Genomic DNA, 24,288 nt, shown 5'->3' on the forward strand with positions numbered 1-24,288 from the left:
GAGGGCTCCAAACATGGTTAGGTCTAGGTTTAGGATTGGGTCTTGGGTTATGGAAATGGCTAAACCTCTTGGCCCCAATACTCCACCTTAAGTTTATTTTTAAATGAGCCTCAATCTGACTTTGAAGCCCAGCAGGATTCAAACCCTCGACACCAGAGACTCCAAAGAAGTCTGCTACCAAAAAAAAAAAGTTTGAATGAAATAAAATGGTCACAGTCGCGCTCGGGCCGCTTGTTTGTTTTGCGAAGCACAGCCTTCAACTCCTTTTTAGCAGACAAATTAAACCTTCTTACGCCAAATAGTTTTCATTTGAATACGCTTTCACTTCCTATTTCACACTCCAATCAATTGGAAAATCTTAGGTCCTGTGGCAGCCCTCATCTAAAAAAACCAAAAAAAACAAAAAAACAAAAACAGGTCTACTGTTGGTGTCAGCAAACCTCACAAGAGCCTCCATTAGCACAGGTGGCCCTAAATATGCATATCATGTATGAACATTTATTTCTTGGAAAACCTATGGTTGCTCTCTCAAAAATAACTTCTTCTTACTATAGATAACTTTTTATTTTCACTTATTTTTTAAAACTTTTTTCACATTTTATTTTACCATTGTTTTGTGTGGAATTTTTGTTGTGATTATTCACATACTACAACTTTTTTCACATAAAAAAAAATACTTTTTTTTTTTAGCAATAAGCTACTTCTTTTCGTGAAAAAGTGTATTTCCAAAATGGCAGCACTTTTTTTCACATTTATATATATAATTTTAAATTTCATTTTTCTCAAAAATTAACTCTCACAAATACACTTTTCTGAGATATAAACAGGGAGTTTTTTTCACAAACCTTATTTTTTTCTTGAAAATGGAAAATTCAGGTATAATAATAATAATAATAAAATAATATTTTTTTTGTATAAATTTACATTTTATACACGTTTTTTTTACAGATGAAATTTTCTTACAATTTTTTTTGACAAAAATCGTGAATAAACATTTTTTCTAAAAATATATAATTTTTCCAAAAATATAAATTTTTAGTGATACAGTTATGTTTTTTTTGTAAAATCTATTTTTTCTTCAAAACAATACAATCACATTTTTTTCTAATTTTTTTTCATGAAATAGACATTTTATAAATCAAAATGTTAAATGAAAAAGTTTTTTTTTATTGAAAATCGAAATAATTTTTAATGCATTCATGAAGAATAGTAACATATATATTTTTTTTCAAAAACCTGATTTTTGGGGGGAAATTTTACAACCTTTCTTGGAAAATGAACAAAAAAATAATTTCACAGGTATATACAGTACATCAGAATTGAGTATTTTTGTTCATGATTGACTATTTTTGTAACAGCAATTAGGTTTACATTCCAATCGAATCAAATCCAATATGAAACCTGTGTAAACGTTTTGTGTTAATGTGCGACAATTGACGTGTCACACACATATATGACACATGTTTCCTCAATGTGACACTAATATGATGTATATTTTGTATCCTTGACACAAAGCGCCAATCAGGAAGGAAGGAAGTGACCACGTCAGCCGCGTCCCGTGAGGGCTGAGCAAGCCTCCCAGCAGGCTTTGCAGCACCTCCAGTTATTGCAAGTTGCCCATGGAAACAGCTACTTGTCACTCAAATATTAAAAAAAAAAAAAAAAAAAAGAGAAAAGAGCTAAAAGCAGCGAGTGACGCTTGGCGAGGAAAATAGGTCATTATGACCGTGACGTCACGCCACGGGAGAGTTCCTTTCTGCTTCCAGGTTCATCTACTCCATGACAAAAATGCTGTGGTTGTCATGGTTACAGCACAGGCAGCCCTTCATGTGGAACTACTGAAATAAAAACCCATCCAACTCTCTTCTTAAAAGGTTTTTAAATAAAATAAAATAAAATAAAATAAAATAAAATAAAATAAAATAAAATAAAATAAAATAAAATAAAATAAAATAAAATAAAATAAAAAACTTAAATTATATTAGGAAAGCAGGAAGTGAACAAATGTAACAGTTACTGATTGTAAAAGTACCAGATGGAGGGGTAGGATTTAATAAGCTTTGCTTCTTCCTACTCCTTTTGGACATGTGGAACTGTGAACTGATTATGGGATGCACTCAATTGTAATCTGATGCATGTTCAAATGAAATAAATAAACCATATATTTTTCTCAGAAAATGTACTTTTTAAAGCTATGCGTCCAACTTTTAAAGTTGTTCTCTCACATGTATTTGTTTTAAATCTGAAAAATATTTGTCTTTCATTTTTGTTTGTTTTTAAAAAGTGTAAAAACTAATCCTATGGATGTTTGGAAAAATTTTCTCCTCAAAAATATACTTTTCCTAAAAACTGTATTGATTTTTTCTTCAAGTATGTGCAACTTTTGGTAACGTACTAATATTTTTACAGAATGACAAACAGCTTTTCTGTCCCAATCTGGAACCCGAAATGCAGAGACACGTTGGTGTAACAAAAAGAGGTTTATTAAACAAAGGGGTACAAGGGCTAATGACAAAAACAATCTGACAAACAACATTCTTCACCTCCAAAACATGCTTTTTTCCCCAAAAATGTACAACTTTTTACAGAAATACACAACCTTTCCAAGATGAAAAAAAGATCACATTTTTATTTGATTCATAACCAGTTCTGATAAAATGTAAAACATGTTCTCAGAAATGTATAACTTTTTAAAAATTTGGCTTTTTATTTTTATTTTATTTATTTATATATATTAAAATAAGAAAGATGCAATTTTTGTGTCCAAAAAAAGTGATTCCAAAGAAAATGTGACTTTCTTTCTAATAAAAATTAAACGATTGAAAGTCTAATACCCAACTTTAACTTTTGTCCTCTAAAATATACCTTCTTTAATAAAAAATTGTTTTGTGAAAAACAAAAAAAAATTGCCCTTATCATAAATACATGTTTATTTTCCACAAAAATATATAAAATGTTTTTTTGTTTTTTTTTTTAACATATTTTTGTTTTTCTTCAAAAACTTCAAACGTTTTCTAACAAATACGCAACATTTGCATTCTAAGCGTGAAAATAGCTAGCCTTTAAACTTGAAAATAAAGAGTTTATTCCAGGGGAATTATCATTTAAAAAAATATTTTTATTTGATTATTTTTATTATTATTTTGATTTTTATCATTTTTATATCATATGTTATTTTATGTTATATTATTGTTTGTAACTAACTAACTAACTAATTAGCTAAGTGCCATTAAATTAAATAAAATGAAAGTAAATATATATATATCAAATTTGATGATCATAAAAAATATCGTTGATGAACAAAAGTCTTGTGCATCAATTAGACTGTGTTGTGCCTCGTGGAGTCAACGCGTGCCCTCTAGTGGTCAGACTGCGTCAACACACCCTCATCTTCTATGCTCACAGACGGCATTGTCAAGCTGGCAAATAAATTACATGAAATATATCATATTTTATATTATATTTGTAATGTTTATTTTATTATATTTTTATAGTATACATTTATATATTATTTAAAATAATTTAAAAATATAATTGATCATATGTATATTACATCTGTGATATATTTTGCTACAATCAAATCGTTATGAAAAATGATTTATTATAAATGTGATAATATAATAATAAAATATATTATTTAGCTAAAATACATAATTAAGTATATTTTAGTTCTAGCAATGGAATCATTATGGCTACATACAAATTATTAACGGCATTGGTAAATTATGAATATGAAATAAAATTATGAAATAAAAAGTTTAAAAGGCGGCCCCGGCGGGCGACACCGGCAGCACGCCGCGGGGGTACGACAGGCCGTGGACGGGCGTGCAGCGGCGGCCCAAGCTGTCCTCTTTGCCCAGATGGCGCAGGTGGAAGAGCAGGGTGAGCTTCCGGGTCATCCTCCTGAGCGCCAACATGGCGGCCAGGATCTGGGCCAGCAGGAAGGTCAGGTAGAGGCTGTGCACGGCCCGCTCCAGAGGCAGGATGAGGATCTTCTCGTCCGTCAGGAAGAAAAGAATCACCGGGAGCTGGAACAGGAACGTCAGGAGCCAGAAGGCCGACAGTTCCGGCACCTGAGTACGGGACGGACGGCGCTTGAACGCAACACGCACACACAAGCGGACGGGAGAAGAAATACCTTCTCTTTGAGGTTGCCAACGTAGCCCAGGTAGAGTCTGAGCGCTTCAATGAGCGTCAGGAGGACCACCCCGGTGATGAGAAGACCCTGATAGTACGCCGGAAGGAAGTCGTACTGCAAAATAAACCAGCTTTCCTCATCTGCTGCTACTTTGATACACCATCAAAACATGCGTTTCCTCCTGGGAAAATGGGCAGCTTTATCTAATACTATTTGCTCCAATTTTTATTTTTAAGATTTTTTTTAATCATCAAAAATCCACAAGTTTTCCTCTCAGATTTGTAGATGTTTTTTCCTCAAAAATTTGTTTTTTCCAGAAAAAAATACACTTAAAAAAATTGACTTACTTTTTGGTCCAAATATAATTTTTTATAAAAAAAACCCATTCTTTTTCAAAAATATGTATTTTCCTTTCTCTACAAATGGACACTACATTTTCTACATGCTTTTTCTTTCTCAAAATTATTTTTTTCTTTTAAAAAAAAAAGTTCTCTCAAAGTTGTGTGGAGATTTTTCCTCCACTTTGCTCTCAATGAATATACTTAAAAAAAAAATTATATATATATATATATATATATATATATATATTTGACTTAAATTCTTTACCTTTTTCTTAAGATCAAATTTTTTTTTAAGACTTCAATCTTCAAAATAGACTTTTCTTTCTCAAAAAACATTTTTTCATAGAGATATGCAACTTTTTAAGGTTTGAATTTAAAAAAAAAAGGTAAAATTCATAAAAATGTGTGAGTGCTTTTTGTTTTTTTTTTACATTTTTCTTAATTTTTTTTTACATTTTTATTTATAACCATTTATAAATATAATATACAATTTATTTCTCTATTTTTCCCCCACGTCTAAATCTAAAAAAAATTTTTTTCCTCTCAAATTTTAGTGACTTTTTAAAAATAGATATTTTTGGAAAACAAAATACTGTCATCTGTGTGTTGTTCCTTTTTTTTATATTCCTTTTTTTGTTGTATTCCTGTCTCCGCATCTTGGGTTCCAGACTAGTTGGTAGTTTTTGACAAATATAACCTTTTTCCTCCCAAAAGCTGAACAAATATGGTATTTTTTTTCATTATTAGACATGTTCCCTCAAATACACTTTTTTTTTCTACATCTTTTACTTTAAGCAACATGGACTTTTGTATCCATAATAATCTAAAAATCTTCAAATGAGACCTTCTTTGTCTTGAAAATAAAATAGTGGAAAAAATTTTTCCCTAAAATATTTTTTTCCAATATATATTACATCCCACAAATCTTTTAAAAAATCTAGGAAATGTTTTGTTTTGTTTTTTTTCAGAAGTTTTCCCTCAAAGTTTTCCTAAATTTTTGTGGAATCTGTTCTTTCCAGATTTTTTTTCCTTTGAAATGTAATTTTTTGCGGTAAATGAAAAAAGTATTTCAATTTTTTTTTTTTTTACTTTTCCACATCTTTTTTAACATCTTTGTAAAATTCCCAATCTTTTCTTCCAAACAGTACGGTATGGTACCTTCAACTGCAGCATGCAGACGGAGGAGAACCACCAGCAGGGGAAATAAAACATGCTGAAGTAGAGCAACATCTGCAGAGGAAGGTGAGACACCAGCTCGTTCACCACTGCAACACACACACACACACACACACACACACAAAATCCACATCATTTCCCCCCCAAAAATATATATTTTATGAAAATATGCTACTTTTTTCCAATTAAAAAACCATATCTTTTGAACATGCCATAATTTACAAATAAAGTTAGATATAAATTTTTACTATTCAGGGAAGGCTTTTTTTTGCCAAATACTTTTTGTTCTCACGTTTCTCTTTAAGGCCGAGTAGTTAGGGCCACACAGCTAGGAGACCAGTGTTCGATTCCACTCTCTGCCATCTCTGTGTATAGTAGTTTGCATGTTCTCCCCGTGCATGCGTGGGTTTTCTCCGGGTACTCCGGTTTCCTCCCATATTCCAAAAACATGCTAGCTTAATTAGCGACTCCAAATTGTCCATAGGTATGAATGTGAGTGTGAATGGTTGTTTGTCTATATGTGCCCTGTGATTGGCTGGCCACCAGTCCAGGGTGTACCCTGTACCTCTTGCCCAAAAGACAGCTGGGATAGGCACCAGAAAAAAAGAAACATTTATTAGAAAATAAATGAATGAATGAAAATGAAGGGAAAAAAGAAGAAAAAAGGGGAAAAAATGAAAATGAATGAATAAAAGTAAGTTATATATTTTTGATCTTACAATTTTTTTATTAAAAACTAATAAAATAATATAAAAAATATATATTTGTAAATGTGGAGCAATTTTTTTTTCATAAAAAGAATATTTTCACCCTACAAAATGTACAATTTCCCTCCAAAAACACATCAGTTTTTTTCTAAAAATATGTATATTTTGTTCTATGAAAAAATATATACTTTATATATACTTAAAAGTGTCAACACTAAAGCACCTTTAAAACAATGTAGTAATTCTGGAAGAAAAAAAGTCATCTTCTGTTCCCCAAAGTTCCGACTTTTCCATAAAAATGTAACACATTGGCTGTAAAATATTTCAATAATATATTTATGATATATATCATGTTACTTGTAACTTCCTTTTTGGCCAAAGCTACCTTCTTCCCCTTAAATATACAAGGACATATTATATGCAGTATTATATGCAGTACTATTACAGTATTATGGTGTGAAGAAGTCATCCTACCGGAATGTTCTTCCTGGTCTTTGCTGTCTGCTGTCCTGTTGTTGGTGAGCACCGACGTTCCCACGTAGGCGAGGCCAACGCGTACGTTTTCTGGAAGGGGCGAGTAGAAGACGGGCATGGTGGAAGAAGACGCGTACGATGAAGATGATGAAGACGATGAAGAGGACGAAGAGGACGAAGACTAGCAGGCTGCTAATCAGATTAGGAGGCGATCAGGAGGCGGCTTGAGGATTAAAGTCACAAAGACAACAACAATAACTTGAGGAACAAAGACAAGAACGTTGTTTATTTTCAGTTTTGGATCTCTGCAGACTGCGTCCCGGTCCAGCGAGTCTTCAGAACGGGACCGGGTCCTCTTTAGGGGCCTTGAGGTCTCATTCGTCACAGATGCTGGAAGATCGGGACGCGGCTGCAAGTGTTTGTCCGGCGGGCGTTCCGAGTCAAAGCTCGTCCCGGGGGGCGCGCAGGGGGAAGTGCTGGAACTCCTCCGGGATCTGGTCCCCCTTCTGGGCCCGCTTGTAGAAGCCCAGTGAGTCCAGCAGGAGGCTCATCTCGTCCGCCGTCATGTCCTTCACGGGAACCGTCTGACGCACATGAATGCAACATTCTCATTCAGATGTTCCACTAACTCACTCAACAATGTTCTTCTTCTTGTTCTCCATGCTGCTCCTAAAGTCACCTTGACCACTTGGTCCTGGTCGTTATAGAAAATCAGGCTGGGGTTGATCTCCTCTGAGGAATCGTACTCCAGGTTGTGACTGAACGCGGAAACGGGAGAGGTCAAGGAAACCAAAGGCAAACAAGGTCTCGCTTTACAAGAAGGTACACAAAAATACGTTAGCTAGCCAGGAGCTCATAAAATACTAAGGACTAAGGCACGTATACATTTAGAGTGGTTACTGAGAAACAAATGAGGAACAAATAAGTAGAGTAGTTACCGAGGCGCTAAGGCACATCAATTTAGAGTAGTTATTGAGGAAATAATAAAGAACTAATTATTAGAGTAATTACAGAGGAGCTATGCCATGCACATTTAGAGTAGTTGAGGATATAATAAAACACTAATGACCGAGGAGCTAGGGCACACATTTAGAGTAGTTATTGAGGACCTAATCGGTAGAGTAGTTACTGAGAAGCTAACGCACATCAATTCAGAGTAGTTATTGATGACGTAATTATTAACGAGCAGTTACTCAGAGCTAAAGCACCTACATTTAGAGTGGTTACTGAAGAACTAATGAGGAGTTACTGAAGAACTAAGGCACCTACATTTAGAGTGGTTACTGAGGAACTAATGAGGAGTTACTTAAGAAATAAGGCACATTCATTTAGAGTAGGTACTGAGGAACTAATGAAGAACTAATAATGGACTAATGAGTAGTTACTGAGCTAAGGCACATCAATTTAGAGTAGTTATTGAGGAAATAATAAAGAACTAATTAGGAGAGTAATTACAGAGGAGCTACGCCACACACATTTAGAGTAGTTGTTGAGGAAATAATAATATGAATACACTAATTAGTCGAGTAATGACCGAGGAGCTAGGTCACACACATTTAGAGTAGTTATTGAGGAGCTAATCGGTAGAGTAGTTACTGAAAAGCTAACACACATCAATTTAGAGTAGTTATTTATGACCTAATGATTAACGAGTAGTTACTCAGAGCTAAGGCACCTAAATTTAGAGTGGTTACTGAGGAACTAATGAGGAGTTACTTAAGAACTAAGGCACATAAATTTAGAGTAGGTACTGAGGAAGTAATGAAGAATCAATAATGGACTAATGAGTAGTTAGACTAAGCTAAGGCAAATCAATTTAGAGTAGTTATTGAGGAAATAATAAAGAACTAATTAGGAGAGTAATTACAGAGGAGCTACGCCACACACATTTAGAGTAGTTGTTGAGGAAATAATAATATGAATACACTAATTAGTCGAGTAATGACAGAGGAGCTAGGTCACACACATTTAGAGTAGTTATTGAGGAACTAATTGGTAGAGTGGTTACTGAGAAGCAAAGGCACATCAATTTAGAGTACTTATTGATGAGCTAATGAGTAACTAACGAGCAGTTACTCAGAGCTAAGGCACCTACATTTAGAGTGGTTACCGAGGAACTAATGATGAACTAATGACAAACTAGTGGCGAGTTACTGAAGAACTAAGGCACATAGAGTTAGAGTAGTTACTGAGAAACTAATGAAGAACTAATAACAGATTAATTAGTAGTTACTGAGGAACTAAAGCACATAGATTTAGAGTAGTTACTGAGAAACAAATGAAGAACTAATAACGGATTAATGAGTAGTTACTGAAGAACTAAGGCACATAGATTAAGAGTAGTTACTGAGAAACTCATGAAGAACTAATAACGGATTAATGAGTAGTTACTGAGGAACTAAGGCACATAGATTTAGAGTGGTTACTGAGGAACTAATGAAGAACTACTCTACAGACTGAACCAGGATACTGAACCGTCATAATCCATGTACTACTTTGTATCCTTATACTATTTCCATTCCTACTTCATGAAAGGATACTACAAAGCCCAGCGTTCCATGAGAAAGCCATGGAGCTCCGGCATTTTCTTGATACCTCATCCAACCACGCTCGGGGCCTGCAAACAGGAAGTGATTATGCTACGATTCCATGTTGGGACGCCGGAGGACTCACCAGAAGTTTTCCTCTCGCGATGACGATCTTCTCATCCGCCGCCGTCGTTTCGTTGTTTTCTGCTGCTGCTGCTGCGACCACCAAGGTGACCACCAACAGGACCCTCATGGCTCCGAGCGTTCCTGATCAACAATGATCCACATGGAAGACGGCCACCTGGAAAAGTCCCATACAGGGTGATACCACCCACCATCACGAGGGGTGTTTGATTTGCTTTCTTCTGTTCACTTCTACAACATCATTACTTTTCAGACTGATTACTTTTCACAAATAAGTACACTTGTAAAAAAATCTATCTAAGTATGCTTATGAAATAAAAATAAATGCATAAACAAAATCTGAAAAAGTACACTTGGTAAAAATGCCCATGTTTATGCCCTGAAATACTTTTTTCCACCAAAATATATTTTTAAAAAATTCAAATACTATACAGGTAGATATTTGTTTTCAGCTTCTTTTTTTGCAGAAAATGTACAAATTTCTTAAAAATATGGAAAAAATTTTTTTTACAATTGTAAACCAATTTTTGAATTATAAAAAAGTACAATAGTACAGTGAAATCATTCTCAAATAACTAAAGACATATGTTTGCAAAAAATACACATTTTCAAAATTTCATTTCTTTGCCCCCAAAATGCACCACTTTTTCACAAAAAAATATCAATTTTTAAATTTTTCAAAAGTACAATTCGTTTTGTGTGAGAAAAATGAAACTCACTCTTTAATAATGTAGATTTTTTTTCTCCAAAATATGGCAATTTCTTGAAAGTATGACACTGAGTATGACAGATTTTATGTAAACAAAAAACAAAACAAAAAGACATTAAAACATATTTTTCAAAAATATACAATTTTCATGTTGAAGTGATTTTTAGGCACCCCTAAGAGCGTGATGGAATGGTTTCATCCACGTTTGACGGCATCACGGGTGACATGTGTTTTCTTATCTTCTTTTCCCAGGTGAGCCAGCAGCATATGGTCCATACTGTTTATCATTCCCATTTTTTAGGAAACATTATTAGCATGCAATGAATCAAAGGTACGATGTCGGAGAGCCAGATCGCTTTTGTCCAATTTCCTGACACAGCTTCTCCCTCTAATGTCTACGAGAAAGTCCGTCCGCACGACAAAACAAAGTCATTATGGGAAAGTTACTGTTGTTTTTCCCGGGAGCCTCAAGTGCAACATTGAATGGATTAACTGCAAGTGCAATTATTGATTTGACTTTTTTTGACTGAAAAGGTTTTGTGCAGGCCAGCGACGCACCCCATCAGTCAAATCGGCATAGTGCGACTTGGATTGATGAATTGTGTTGTTTTTATGTTTTATTACCGATAGTAATTGAAGTGCAAATTTGCCTGCAACAAGGTAGTGTTGATCTCTTTAGGATTCTTCACGAGCACCTGTCCCCGGTTTGGACAAATACCTAATACCTAAAATAATTTTAATTTTAATTTTAATTTTAATTTTAATTTTAATTTTAATTTTAATTTTAATTTTAATTTTAATTTTAATTTTAATTTTAATTTTAATTTTTATTTTTATTTTTATTTTTATTTTTATTTTTATTTTTATTTTTATTTTTATTTTTATTTTTATTTTTATTTTTATTTTTATTTATTAAATGTAGTTCTTCCCTGAGATCACATTTCTCCTCTCTTGTAGAGAAGTATTGGATGACATTTTTAGCTAATTGGTTATTTTTAGCCTTATGCATTATTTTAGCTGTTTGAATATGAACTATATCAGCAAGTTGAAGTATTTGTGATTTTAGAAATAAGGAGTTAGTATGTTCTCTGTAGGCGGCATTATGAATTATCCTTACTGGCCTTTTTTGCAGTACATTTAGCGAGTGAAGATTGCTTTTATAGTTATTAGCCCATACTTCCACACAATAAGTAAGATATGGTAGAACCAGAGAGCAATAAAAAGTGTGGAGTGATTTCTGATTGAGAACAAGTTTTGCTTTGTTGAATATTGAAATATTTCTGGCCACAAGCTGCCTTTCTTAACAGCTTTTCACACAGGACTGTGAAATATCCGTTAAACTGTTGCGGAAGCCAGCATTTTATTCCTTTGGATGACTTCACATAAACTGTTGTGTTGTGTTCATATCTGACTGCGTGTTCGCTGCATTGTGGCTTCCAAACCCCGGCTCACACAAATGTAAAGGTTGATGAAAGGGAGTACTTCACTCCAACGTAGATGGCGTCATAATAAATCATGAAGATCATGAAGATTTACACACAGTTAAATAGAGTTTATTTCTTTTTTTTTTTATTCTTTTTGAAATGCTTTCTAAATTACAGTAGTCGTTTGCCAGGAGGAATTGTTTGGTTTGGAGCACAAATTGATGGATATCGACCCTCTCCCGCTATTATGCATTGCACAGGTCGCCTCTGCAGCAGGGTTTGCTCTTGACAGCAAAATTTGGATACAGCATACACTCCACATCAGACATGCATTTCCGCACTTGTCGGTCTGGCAGAGAGACGAAAACAGCATCAGCATTATTACTGGCCTTTATTTTGTAGTTGTAATTCCAAGTGTTTACAAAGAGTCCACTGTGTTTCATGGACTGGCTACCATTAATGTAAACAAAGTAAAGAATGCTGATATTGGAATAAACTCACTTGTTTTCGGGGGGGTGTATTCGCCACAGTTTTGATAATGTGGTTTACATTCTGCTACAAAGTTTACACATTCATTAGACCCCGGTGGATAAACACACTCCATGCACAGCAGGCTTTCACCTGAGGAAGCAAAAATGTCGTTATTGCACATTTTTTATTGTGTTTTCTTTAACAATGGCCTTTCTTGTCCTTTTGGAGGGTCCATCTATCCATTTTACTCCACTTATCCGGGTCCGGGTCGCCGGGGCAGCAGTCTAAGTAGGGATGCCCAGATTTCCCGGTCCCCGGCCACCTCCTCCAGCTCCACAGGGAGGACACCAAGGCGTTCCCAGGCCAGCTGTGAGACATAGTCCCTCCAGCGTGCCTTTTCCCGGCTGGGCATGCCCGTAACACCTCACCAGGGAGGCATCCGGACTAGAAGCGGCTCTACTCTGAGCCCCTCCCGGATGACTGAGCTTGTCATCACAGTTTTACATCCCAGTTTTACACTAGATGAGCTAGTAATTATTATGCACCAAGATAATATATCAACCACAACGTCAACCGCACTCACCAGCCGTGAAGAGCAGGGCGACGCTTAAAGCCAACAGCAACAACTTCATTGTGTTGTTCAGCACAGCAACCTGTGACAGAGAACTTTACATTTATTTGGATTTCAAATCATTTCAATAATAATAATAATAAAAACATTTATTTTTAGCAATAGCATGCCGACTCCTCATATAGTCATACAACTGCCGTTCCTACCAAATCTTTTGTGTAAGTTAGATTTCATACCTAACACAACACATGAATTATTACAAAAACACTGAAATAAAAAGATTAAATAAAAGAATTCAGACTCAAAGATACCATCTTCTTGATTGTTGAGCCACTTTCTGAACATTTGACCATGTTTAATTTCAAAAATTATTGGTCATATTATTTTGAAAAAAATTTAAAAAATTTAAAAAAATTTAAAAAAATTTAAAAAATTAAAAAAAAAAAATTAAAAAAAATTAAAAAATTTTAAAATTAAAAAAAATTTAAAAATTTAAAAAATTTAAAAGTTAAACTATATTAGGAAAGCAGGAAGTGAACAAATGTAACAGTTACTGATTGTAAAAGTACCAAATGGAGGGGTAGGATTTAATAAGCTTTGCTTCTTCCTACTCCTTTTGGACATGTGGAACTGTGAACTGATTATGTGATGCATTCAATTGTAATCTGATGCATGTTCAAATGAAATTAAACCATTACCATTACCACGAAGGAGCAAAAAGCGAACTTTAAAAAAAGTTTCATTGTCCTTCCTCAATGTAGCGATGTGTCAGGACGTATACTTCTGCCAGACGTATGTAACTAGTTCTATTTTCTGGGAGTATTTTTTTTCACTTTCTTTGATGTACTGTCAGCAGAATCATTTACCTCACTTTTTGGGGGAAACAACAAAGCGGCAAAAAAAAGTCACAAAAAAGAACACACCCACATCGTCTTGCCTACATATTCTTCCACTGCACTATTGTAACTAGTTCTTTTTTTTTTTAAGAGTATTAATCATTTATGGCAGCATGTCCTAACCACAGAAAGCCGTAACACTAAAAATAATTTTGTACTTTTTTGAGAAAAAAAAGTTCTTTTAGAGAAGTCAAAGTAATGACATAAACATGCAATGAAAACACAATTTGACTAAATACAAACTACATCTTTCATATCTACGTACCTCGTTGCCGTGTAGGATTCTGCAAGGTGATAAAATCAGTTTGTTGCAGCTTGTAGTTTTATAGCGCCATCTTGTTTGCTTACTTGCTCCACATCATTTCTCCTACAGCAACTCATCAGAATACAGTGTGTACTTTTCTCTATGTAAATGAAGATTATTCATCACATTTACAGTAAACAGCCTCTGTCCTAAACACACATTATGGCAAAAAGGAAGTCAGGTCGATGGAGAGACATCTGAGCAGTGTGCTTTATTTTTGCTTTGGCCGTTTTCATTGTATTGATTAAAAGGTGAAAAAAAGCATAGCATGCAGGCCACACACAACCAAAGCAGCTGAAACCAAAGTAGCAGTCCTTAAAAAACGACTTAACTGGCTAATTTGAGCAACTGTGTCTTGGATCAGGTGACTTACAAGCCACTTTAAGAACGGTTTGAAATCTAACTTTTGAATATTCTCCGAGGTATTGATCGAATTTTAGTTTCCAATTTGAAATGAACGAATGTTGTGTTTTAATGTTTCTTTTACTCTGTTTTACTTGCTTTTATTCGACTCCATTTTTCTGTAAAGCGTCTTTGAGTATTTTGAAAAGCGCTATAAAAATTAAAAGTTTTATTATTATTAATATTAAAAGATATGGCAGTATATTTCTACATTTTCAAACAACATCAGTCAGTCTCATTTTGACATGGATGGATGGATGGATGGATGGATGGATAGATAGATTTTTTTTTTCTGCTTGATTTTGCAATTTAAGTATGTTGCTGCATCTGTTAATGCTGCCAAATAAACAATTCTACATAAATCGAACATTTTTGTACTCTCATGCTGCACTTTGAAAATGTTTCAAATCTACTGAAATATATATATTCAAATTGGAAACTGAAAATGCAATAAACACCTTGGAAAAGCATAGGATTCAAAAGTTGGAATTCAAACCAACAGTTACTCCTCAAGGTGCTCGACCACCGTGCAGCCTGGTCTTATTTATCTTTACCTAAAATTGTTTAATTTTTAGGTTTAATTTTGTAACACGGTATGTTAAATCTGTATATAATAACTTTTAATGTGACTTTATTGCTATCATTTTTCTGTGTCTAATTTACCCAATATCCTGACCTAACTTAAGTCAAGTATGACATCAAGAATCAACATTAATTACATTGTATAAAACAGCAGCAGATTCATTTAGTTGTGGAATTGAACCCAGGTCTCCTAGCTGTGAGGTCTGCCGTGCTAACCACTTGACCACCGTGCAGCCGTGCAGCCGTGCAGCCCCTAAGCCAAACATGAATGATCGAATCATATCATGCTTACCGATGCTTACTGCTCTAACAAACATGTTCCACAATGGCTAAGGGACTCTTTAGAAGCCCCGAGGTCCGGGTGGAAAAACAAACAAATGAACTACTCATAATAAATATAATATCAACATAATATACTGTCTTACAGTCAGTCAGGTTGCAATATTCATGAGAGGTGCAGTATTATTATTATTACGACACAAGTCGTAAATTCATGACAATTAAGTTCTACCACATGAAAAAGCAATAAGTAATCCTAAACGGTGATCGTGGTTCCAAACCCGACCAGAATAAGTGAATTTCCGCCACATATGTATGATTCCTTATTTATAACGTGAATATTTTCTTATAATATTCTTATATTCTTATAAGAAATAGAAAAAATAGAGCATAGAAAACATACTGCTTACAACCTTCTAAACGCAATTTTTAGAGACATCATTAGAGCCCTCTAAACATGACATAACAACCCACCGTGACCTTTACACTCCTCTTACAGTAGAAAACGAATGAATGAATTGAATCGTTTACCACAAAGAGATTTTACCCTACTTCTTATAGATAAACACTTAATTCTCTCTGCGATTAAATGTGATTAACTGTGAGTTACGTAACTGTGGACAAAAATGTGATTAAATGTGATCAAATTTGAGCTTCGATTTGTCCTACTTTTTTGACATCATTGAATGCGTCATCAACATTCTCAGATGCTCTGAGGGCTATATGGTAATGGTTTTATTTCATTTGAACATGCATCAGATTACAATTGAATGCATCCCATAATCAGTTCCCAGTTCCACATGTTGAGGTCCTTACTCAATCCATTCCATAGTTTACATACGTCTGGCAGAAGTATACGTCGTGACACATCGCTACATTGAGGAAGGACAATGAAACTTTTTTTAAGTTCGCTTTTTGCTCTTTTGTTGTAATGGTAATGGTGACCGCTAGAGGGTGGTGTGTACTCACTACATACTGTATATGGGGAGTTGAAGACCTGTACTGCTAAAGATGACGTATTTAATGTGTCTATACCAGCATATTAGAAACGCACAGTGGAGCCAATAATCAAGTTGGCTCGCCTCACAGACCTTATCAAACAAAGTGCTGAGAGGAATCTGACTAAGTCAGTGATTCCTCTCGTATAAATAATAATAATAATAATAATAATAATAATAATAATAATAATAATAATAATAATAATAATAATAATAATAATAATAATAATAATAATAATAATAATAATAATAATAATAATAATAATATAATAAAATAATAATAATAATAATTACTATTATTATATTACTTATAATTATAATGATATAATAATAATGATATATTATATTATATTATATTTATAATAATTATATATAATAATAATTATAATAATAATAACATATTATTATATTATATTATTATATATAATAATAATAATTATTTTTTATTTATGTATTTTATGATGATGATTATTATTATTATTATCATTATTATTTATAATTATATAATAATAATGATATATTATATTATTTTATAATAATTATATATAATAATAATTATTATTCTAATAATATATTGTCATTATATTATATTATATTATTATTATATATAATAATAATTATTATTTATTTATTTATTTATTTTATTATTTTATGATGATGATGATGATTATGATTATGATTATTATTATTAGTAGTAGTAGTAGTAGTAGTAGTAGTAGTATTAGTAGTATTAGTAGTATTAGTATTATTAGTATTATTAATATTATTATACTAGGTTAATTGGCGACTCCAAATTGTCCATAGGTATGAATGTGAGTGTGAATGTGTTGACAGTGGGTGAGCTGGAGCCTATCCCAGCTTATCCCAATGGGAAAAAGCAGTATGAAAATGAGTAATGAATAATTGAAATATAAAGGTTAATGCTAGTGAATGGCTTCATTAGAAAAACTGATGGCTTCACTGTTATCATGAACGATGTTTGTGTAGGAAGAAGCTAAAGCATTACACGCACACACACACAAATATTGATATTTTTATAGTTTTTGAAATGCTTTCGAAGACAACTACGCTACAAAGAGACTGGTGCTGTTTGGCTTCAACCCAAATTCATGGACATCGACCCTCCTCTTCTGTTGTGCTTAGTAGTCGCCATTGCACAGGTCGTTTGTGCAGCATTGCGCATTAGCCAAAGACTTGCACTCATTGTCGGCCATACACCTCCGCACTTTAAAATCTGAGAGAAAAAGGCAAACATCATCGGCATTATTACATTATTATTATTATTATTAATTTGTATTATTATTATTATTATTATTATTATTATTATTATTATTATTATTATTATTATTATTATTATTATTATTATTATTATTATTATTATTATTATTATTATTATTATTATTATTATTATTAACAGTGACTGTCATTTGTTACTATATTATCTTCCTTCATGTTTTATCTATCAAATCAAATCAACTTTATTTGTATAGCACTTTTCCTGCAAAGACATGCAACACAAAGTGTTTACAGAATTAAAAACAATTACCACAATTAAAAAGAAAAACAATTACAAAGAAGGCCCCTCCCTCCCACCCTCCATACTCCCCCAGTTTCTGTAAATTTCTGTAGTTCTCTCTGTAGTGCTCTATAGTTCCAAGAGTTTGGACCCCCCAAGAGTACACAAGTTCTTGGGTGGACCAAATTTGTCATAATGAGCAGTAAAGGATGGAGGATGCTGTCATGAACTCACTTGTTTGGTATTGACCACAGTTTTGCTGGAATCCTTCACACAACTCCACCATGCCTTGGCAGCTGTTCTGCCCGGACAGAAGAACACACTGTTCGCACATCAGCGCTTCACCTGAGAAAGCAAAAAACTGAGTTAATGCTCATGTTTTTTTTTTTTTGAAGGTCCTAGTTCAGGGGTCGGCAACCTTTACTATCAAAAGAGCCATTTTACCCCCTCGCTCACTGAAGAAAAATAGAATGGAGCCGCGAAACATAATTTAACAGCAGAATATAGGGGCTGCATAGCGGTCGAGTGGGTAGCGCGCAGACCTCACAGCAAGGACACCCGAGTTCAATCCCACCCTCGGCTATCTCTGTGTGGAGTTTGCATGTTCTCCCTATGCACGCCTTAAGAAATGTGTAGCAACATGCTCACATCCAGAGCAATTTGCTAGTCTCCCAAGATTTTGATTGAGGGAATATTGGGATATCACAGTAGAGAAAAAGTGGAGTTGATCAAGTACTCTTGCTAGTATACGGCCTCACAGAAAGTCGGATTTTGTTCAAAAGATGCATATTTTCCTCATTTGGGTGTTAAAACAAATATTTGAGCATTGCAAAGGGAGCCACAACAAAGAGGCTGAAGAGCCACATGCGGCTCTGGAGCCGTAGGTTGCTGACCCCTGTCCTAGTTGAACCGCGGAACACTCACCAGCCGTGAAGACCAGGGCGACGCTTAAAGCCAACAGCAACAACTTCATTGTGTTGTTCAGCAAAGCAACCTGTGACAGAGAACTTTAAATTTATTTGGATTTCAAATGTACATACATACATGCGTCTTTATGGTTGGGATGCGGCAAACACATTGCTTTAGCTTAGCTTTTAGCATTAGCATGCTGACTCCACATACAGGAGGAGGTCCTCGGTCTTCCTGCCACAACTTGGAACGTTAGTTTGAGTGGAGAAAAGTCACCGTGTCCTTTCTCAGTGTGGAGATTGGTATTGGTATTGGTAATGGTAATGGTAATGGTAATGGTAATGGTATTGGTAATGGTAATGGTAATGGTAATGGTAATGGTAATGGTAATGGTAATGGTAATGGTAATGGTAATGGTAATGGTAATGGTAATGGTTTAATTTCATTTGAACTCGCATCAGATTACAATTGAATGCATCCCATAATCAGTTCCCAGTTCCACATGTCCAAAAGGAGTAGGAAGAAGCAAAGCTAATGAAATCCTACCCCTCCATCTGGTACCTTTACAATCAGTAACTGTTACATTTGTTCACTTCCTGCTTTCCTAATATAGTTTAAGGTTTTTTTTTTAATTTTTAATTTTTTTTTAAATTTTTAATTTTTTAAAAATTGTTTAAATTGTTTTAATTTATTTATTTTTTTAGCCTTACGCATTATTTTAGCTGTTTGAAGATGAACTATATCAGCAAGTTGAAGCATTTGTGATTTTAGAAATAAGGAGTTAGTATGTTCTCTGTAGGCGGCATTATGAATTATCCTTACTGGCCTTTTTTGCAGTACATTTAACATTTTGAGTGAAGATTGCTTTTATAGTTCCACACTGTGTCTACATATTCTTCTAGTTCTCTTTTTTTGTTCACAATTAATAATTAATAGTAGTACATCGTAACTAATGTAACATGGATTATCCTAACACTTTTCATCTTTTTCTTCTTGATTTGTTTATAATGTAAAATGCTTATTAGTGACACCTACAGGACTGAAGAAGAACAACACGACCATCGACTACAGTACGCATACATGCACAGCATGTTGTAAAGTTTTTACAACATGACTGATAACAACCTCACATAACGTAGTAGTTTTGCACAGCAAATTCATTACATAACCGAAACCCATAAAAACATCATTTGATTGAATAATAGAATTGTAAAAAACATTTTATGCCCATGTACCTTGTTGACTTGTAGGATTCTGCAAGGTGATGAGATCCGTTTGATGGCGCTTGCATTTTCATACTTTTATAGCCGCACTTTATTTGCTCATGTTTTCCCCTCAGCATTTTATCAGAATATGTACTCCACGCAAATGAGGATTATTCATGATATTTAAACTTCAAAAGGAAAAGTCAAAAACAATAACCCTCTCAATAACCCCTTTTAAAATGTTATATTTACACTTTATGCTTCTAAAATGTGTAGCTTTTGTCCTTGTGAATATTAGTACTACTGGAAGATGACAACTTACTTCATTTTTCTAATGTCATTATTTTTTTCCAACATACTTTTCTAATATTTGCAACATTATTATTTGTTTTGTTTCTCATAATATTTTCACTTTGGAAAATAAAATGTATATTTTTTAATAATATTCTTTAATATTTCAACTTTTATGCTTCTACAAATTATTTTATTTTTCTGAATATCATGACTTTACTATTATAAGCCTGTGCAATCCTAAATGGGAACATTCCTGGGATTTTTGGGGTTTTTTGTTCGTTTGTCATAAACATATTTTGTCATATTTTCTGTATTTGTGCTGAACCTGTTGCTAAAAAACATCTTGCTGTGCTCATTTTTTTAGCTGGAGGAAGTAACACTTGCTATTCTTGTTTACACGAAAATATACATGATTTACTCTAATAGGTTGTTTTTTCAAGACACAACCACCCTTTTTCCTGCAGCACCTCATCACAATATGTACTTTCCTCCATGCAAATGAAAATTATTAATAACACTTCGAAAGAAAAGGTTCCACGACCAAAGTGGATACTCACTTCCCAGAGACAGATAAAGTTAAAAGACAAATTGAGGGGCTATCCAACTGGAAATAATGGAAAAAAATGGAAAAAAAACATGACGTCACCGATGTGAAATACTGTACATATTTAAGAATAGTCACTGTAGTACTTGGCTTTGAATGATATAAATATATAGAATGATATAAATGATTGTACTTTAAACTGTACAATGGTACCTCAGTAAATGTCCACCCTAATTTTAATAAACATCCGAAATTGCATCTGCGATTCAGAGGGCAGTGGATGTAGCTGGAGGGACCCGGCAGAGGCGGATAAACCTACTTTTCATTCAGGTTTTCATTTCATAATGTGAGAAGACTAGAAATAATTGTCCATAGGTATGAATGTGAGTATGAATGGTTGTTTGTCTATATGTGCCCTGTGATTGGCTGGCCACCAGTCCAGGGTGTACCCCGCCTCTCGCCCGAAGACAGCTGGGATAGGCTCCAGCATACCTATGACCCTCGTGAGGAAAAGCAGTAGAAAATGAATAAATGAATGAATGTTTCTGCAGAAAGAAGCTGAAGCATTCCACACACAGAGTCAAATACACAGTTTAAATATATATTTTTTTATTATTTTTGAAATGATTTCTAAATAGCTAAACTACTAAGAAGCCAGTCTGCCAGGAGGAGGTGTCTGGATTGAACCCAATTTCATGGACATCAACCCCCCCCGCTACAAAGCATTGCACATGTCGTCTTTACAGCAAGGTTCTTTCATGTATCCAAGTTCTGCAAAGTCCTTGCATTTTTCATCAGACATGCACCTCCGCATTATTGGTCCTGGCAAAAAAAAGAAGAACAGTCTCAGTATTAGTACATAATTATTAAAGTCAGCATATATTTGGATGCAATACAATGTTTGGATGACTTATTTTACTTCACATTTTATTTAATTCCAAGTGGTCGGACTACCAAGAGTACACTGAAGTTCATGGATTCATTTGGTATGATGAACATTAAAGAATGCCGAGTGCCTCCCGAAATAAAAGATGCTGTAATAAACTCACGGTAGTCGGTAAATTGGTATACACCACAGTTTTGGTCCCATGGGCCGCACTCTATACCAGAGCCATCACAGAAGTGTCGACTTCCAGACTGATAAGCGCAGTGGGCGCAATACAGGGCTTCACCTGGGGAAGTAAAAATGTAATCATTGCTTCTGTTTTAATGTGTTTTCATTCACAACATTCGTTCTTGTGCTTTCGTGCTTCTGTCTGTTGCGTCGTGAAGGTCGTAGAGTTGGTCAACGACAGCACACTCACCAGCCGCGAAGAGCAGCGTCAAGCTTAAAGCCAAGAGCAAAAACTTCATGGTGTTGTTCAGCACAGCAACCTGCGACAGAGAACGTTTCATTTGTTTTCATTTCAGATGTATTCAAAGGGGGCTGCACGGCGGTCGAGTGGTTAGAGACCAGGGTTCAATTCCACCGTCGGCCATCTCTGTGTGGAGTTTGCATGTTCTCCCCGGTTTTCTCCGGGTACTCCGGTTTCCTCCCACATTCCAAAAACATGCTAGGTTAATTGGCGACTCCAAATTGTCCATAGGTATGAATGTGAGTGTGAATGGTTGTTTGTCTATATGTGCCCTGTGATTGGCTGGCCATCAGTCCAGGGTGTACCCCGCCCCTGAAAATGAATGAATTAATGTATTACAAATGTACAAAGGTATTGTTGTGTTTTTGTTTAAGAATCCACAAACACATTACTTTGACTCAATGAAGCAATGTGCAAAAAAGGTCAGTAAGGATAATTCATAATGCCGCCTACAGAGAACATACTAACTCCTTATTTCTAAAATCACAAATACTTCAACTTGCTGATATAGTTCATCTTCAAACAGCTAAAATAATGCATAAGGCTAAAAATAACCAATTAGCTAAAAAGAGAGGAGAAATATGATCTCAGGGAAGAAGTACATTTGAAACACTTCTATGCTAGGACTACGTTAAAAAGCCATAGCATTTCAGTATGTGGAATCAAACTATGGAATTGATTGAGTAAGGAAATCAAACAATGCACAACGATGAGCCAATTCAAGAAACAATACAAGCAGTTGATGTTTGCTAAATACAAGGATGAAGAGTCTTGAACCAGTCATGATGTGCTATATATATCACTATATTGACACTTACTATGGTACCCATATGTCATTGGATGCTCATATCACCTTGTACTTCGGTACGTGACAAAAAATTATAAAAATGTAAAAAAATTTAAAAAATTAAAAATTTAAAAAAATGTTTAAAAATTTAAAAATTTTAACTTAAACTATATTATGAAAGCAGGAAGTGAACAAATGTAAAACCAGATGGAGGGGTAGGATTTAATAAGCTTTGCTTCTTCCTACTCCTTTTGGACATGTGGAACTGTGAACTGATTATGGGATGCACTCAATTGTAATCTGATGCATGTTCAAATGAAATTAAACCATTACCATTACCATTACCATTACCATTACCATTACCATTACATAAACCCGCAATCATGACAACACAACACGACTGAATACAAACTACATCTGTCTTCATACCTTGTTGACGATTCTGCAAGGCGATTGGGCATCAGTTTGTTGCTGCCGGTACCTTTATAGTTGCCTTTTATTTACTTCTTTGCTGTATGTCCACCTTTTTTCCTGCAGCACTTTTTCAGAATATGTACTTGTCTGCCACGCAAATGAAGTATAATTACATTTACATTTTAAATGGACACGTTCAACCCCAAAGTCAAACACCCCTGAAGTCAAGTTTAGCCATAAAGTTGGAAAAGTATGCCTTAAACTTGCCCATAATCCACAATCCTTATGTGAGACAAGAAAATATGTCTACCATAAGAAAAGGCTACATATTCATGATTTCGCCAGTGCTGATGTTTTTCATTTTTTACTTTGTTAAGCTAACGCTAGGTGTGTTCATTTCTATGCTGCTATGTGAAATCAATGCACAGAGAAAGGAAGTTCTGGTAAAAATTAAAATACAAAAAATCCTATTAGTAGTATTAAAATGTCAGATGGAAATGGTTGAATAGCCATATTTATAAGTGCCATAGGCCGACCCATTATGTGAAGTAAAGGAGACATTTCAAGATGAATATGAGCAGCTACACACCATAACAAGCTTTCTAGTTTTTCCAGAATCTGCACCTATTCGGCTGTATTTCTTTGGATTTCGTGGTTCCTGTGAAAACAGTCTATTTTAATTAGGGCTGTCAAAGTTAATGACGCTTTAACGGACGTTTACCATTAGCATATTAGCATATTAGCATATTCCCACAGAGTATCAGCATTTGGAAGCAAATATGAAGCGAAAGAAAAAGGGGGAAAATACATCCAAATACTTCCTTCTGTGCATCGGAGAAGGTAGAGTGGTTTGTTCAATGACCGCCAAAATGTTGGACAAATCGCAGTTCGCATTAAACATGAGTTTACAACTATTGCTCTATGATTTAGGTATTTTCATTTGTATATTTCATGAAGGAAATGTGCATTGAGGTAAATATTTAATAATTATTATTTCTGAATGTTCCTATATAGGCTTTTTTTTCACTGGCGAACATTTAGAATTTAAAACCAGTATCATGAATTATAATCATAAATAAATCTTATTTTGTGCTGACACAAATTTTAAAAAAGTACCTGG

At 34.4% G+C, this 24,288-nt stretch overlaps 2 protein-coding genes and 2 long non-coding RNA genes across 4 annotated transcripts; all 4 read right to left on the reverse strand.

Moving 5' to 3' along the window:
- Window positions 1–3,032: 3,032 nt before the first annotated feature.
- On the reverse strand, window positions 3,033–7,107 carry LOC131128133 (transmembrane protein 17A). The gene is made up of 4 exons (XM_058070717.2): window positions 6,837–7,107; window positions 5,638–5,744; window positions 4,139–4,252; window positions 3,033–4,073 (listed from the first exon to the last, which is right to left on the reverse strand). Exons 1-4 carry the CDS (start codon window positions 6,952–6,954, stop codon window positions 3,759–3,761), a joined length of 654 nt encoding a protein of 217 aa, XP_057926700.2. The 5' UTR covers window positions 6,955–7,107; the 3' UTR covers window positions 3,033–3,758.
- Window positions 7,108–7,245: 138 nt separating this feature from the next.
- selenoe (selenoprotein e) lies at window positions 7,246–9,657 on the reverse strand. Its single transcript, XM_058070724.2, has 4 exons — window positions 9,510–9,657; window positions 9,377–9,453; window positions 7,516–7,594; window positions 7,246–7,420 (listed from the first exon to the last, which is right to left on the reverse strand). Exons 1-4 carry the CDS (start codon window positions 9,615–9,617, stop codon window positions 7,277–7,279), a joined length of 408 nt encoding a protein of 135 aa, XP_057926707.2. The 5' UTR covers window positions 9,618–9,657; the 3' UTR covers window positions 7,246–7,276.
- Window positions 9,658–11,760: 2,103 nt separating this feature from the next.
- Window positions 11,761–13,876, reverse strand: LOC144898253 (uncharacterized). The gene is made up of 4 exons (XR_013627148.1): window positions 13,845–13,876; window positions 12,696–12,765; window positions 12,143–12,262; window positions 11,761–11,990 (listed from the first exon to the last, which is right to left on the reverse strand). It is a non-coding gene; the product is annotated as an uncharacterized LOC144898253 (long non-coding RNA).
- A 3,291-nt stretch (window positions 13,877–17,167) lies between these two features.
- On the reverse strand, window positions 17,168–19,869 carry LOC144898254 (uncharacterized). The gene is made up of 4 exons (XR_013627149.1): window positions 19,805–19,869; window positions 18,585–18,654; window positions 17,895–18,005; window positions 17,168–17,378 (listed from the first exon to the last, which is right to left on the reverse strand). It is a non-coding gene; the product is annotated as an uncharacterized LOC144898254 (long non-coding RNA).
- Window positions 19,870–24,288: the final 4,419 nt, after the last annotated feature.

The sequence above is a fragment of the Doryrhamphus excisus genome, linkage group LG3 (assembly GCF_037039965.1).
Source record: "Doryrhamphus excisus strain RoL-2023G ecotype Guam linkage group LG3, RoL_Dexc_Guam_v1.1, whole genome shotgun sequence".
NCBI lineage: Eukaryota > Metazoa > Chordata > Actinopteri > Syngnathiformes > Syngnathidae > Doryrhamphus > Doryrhamphus excisus.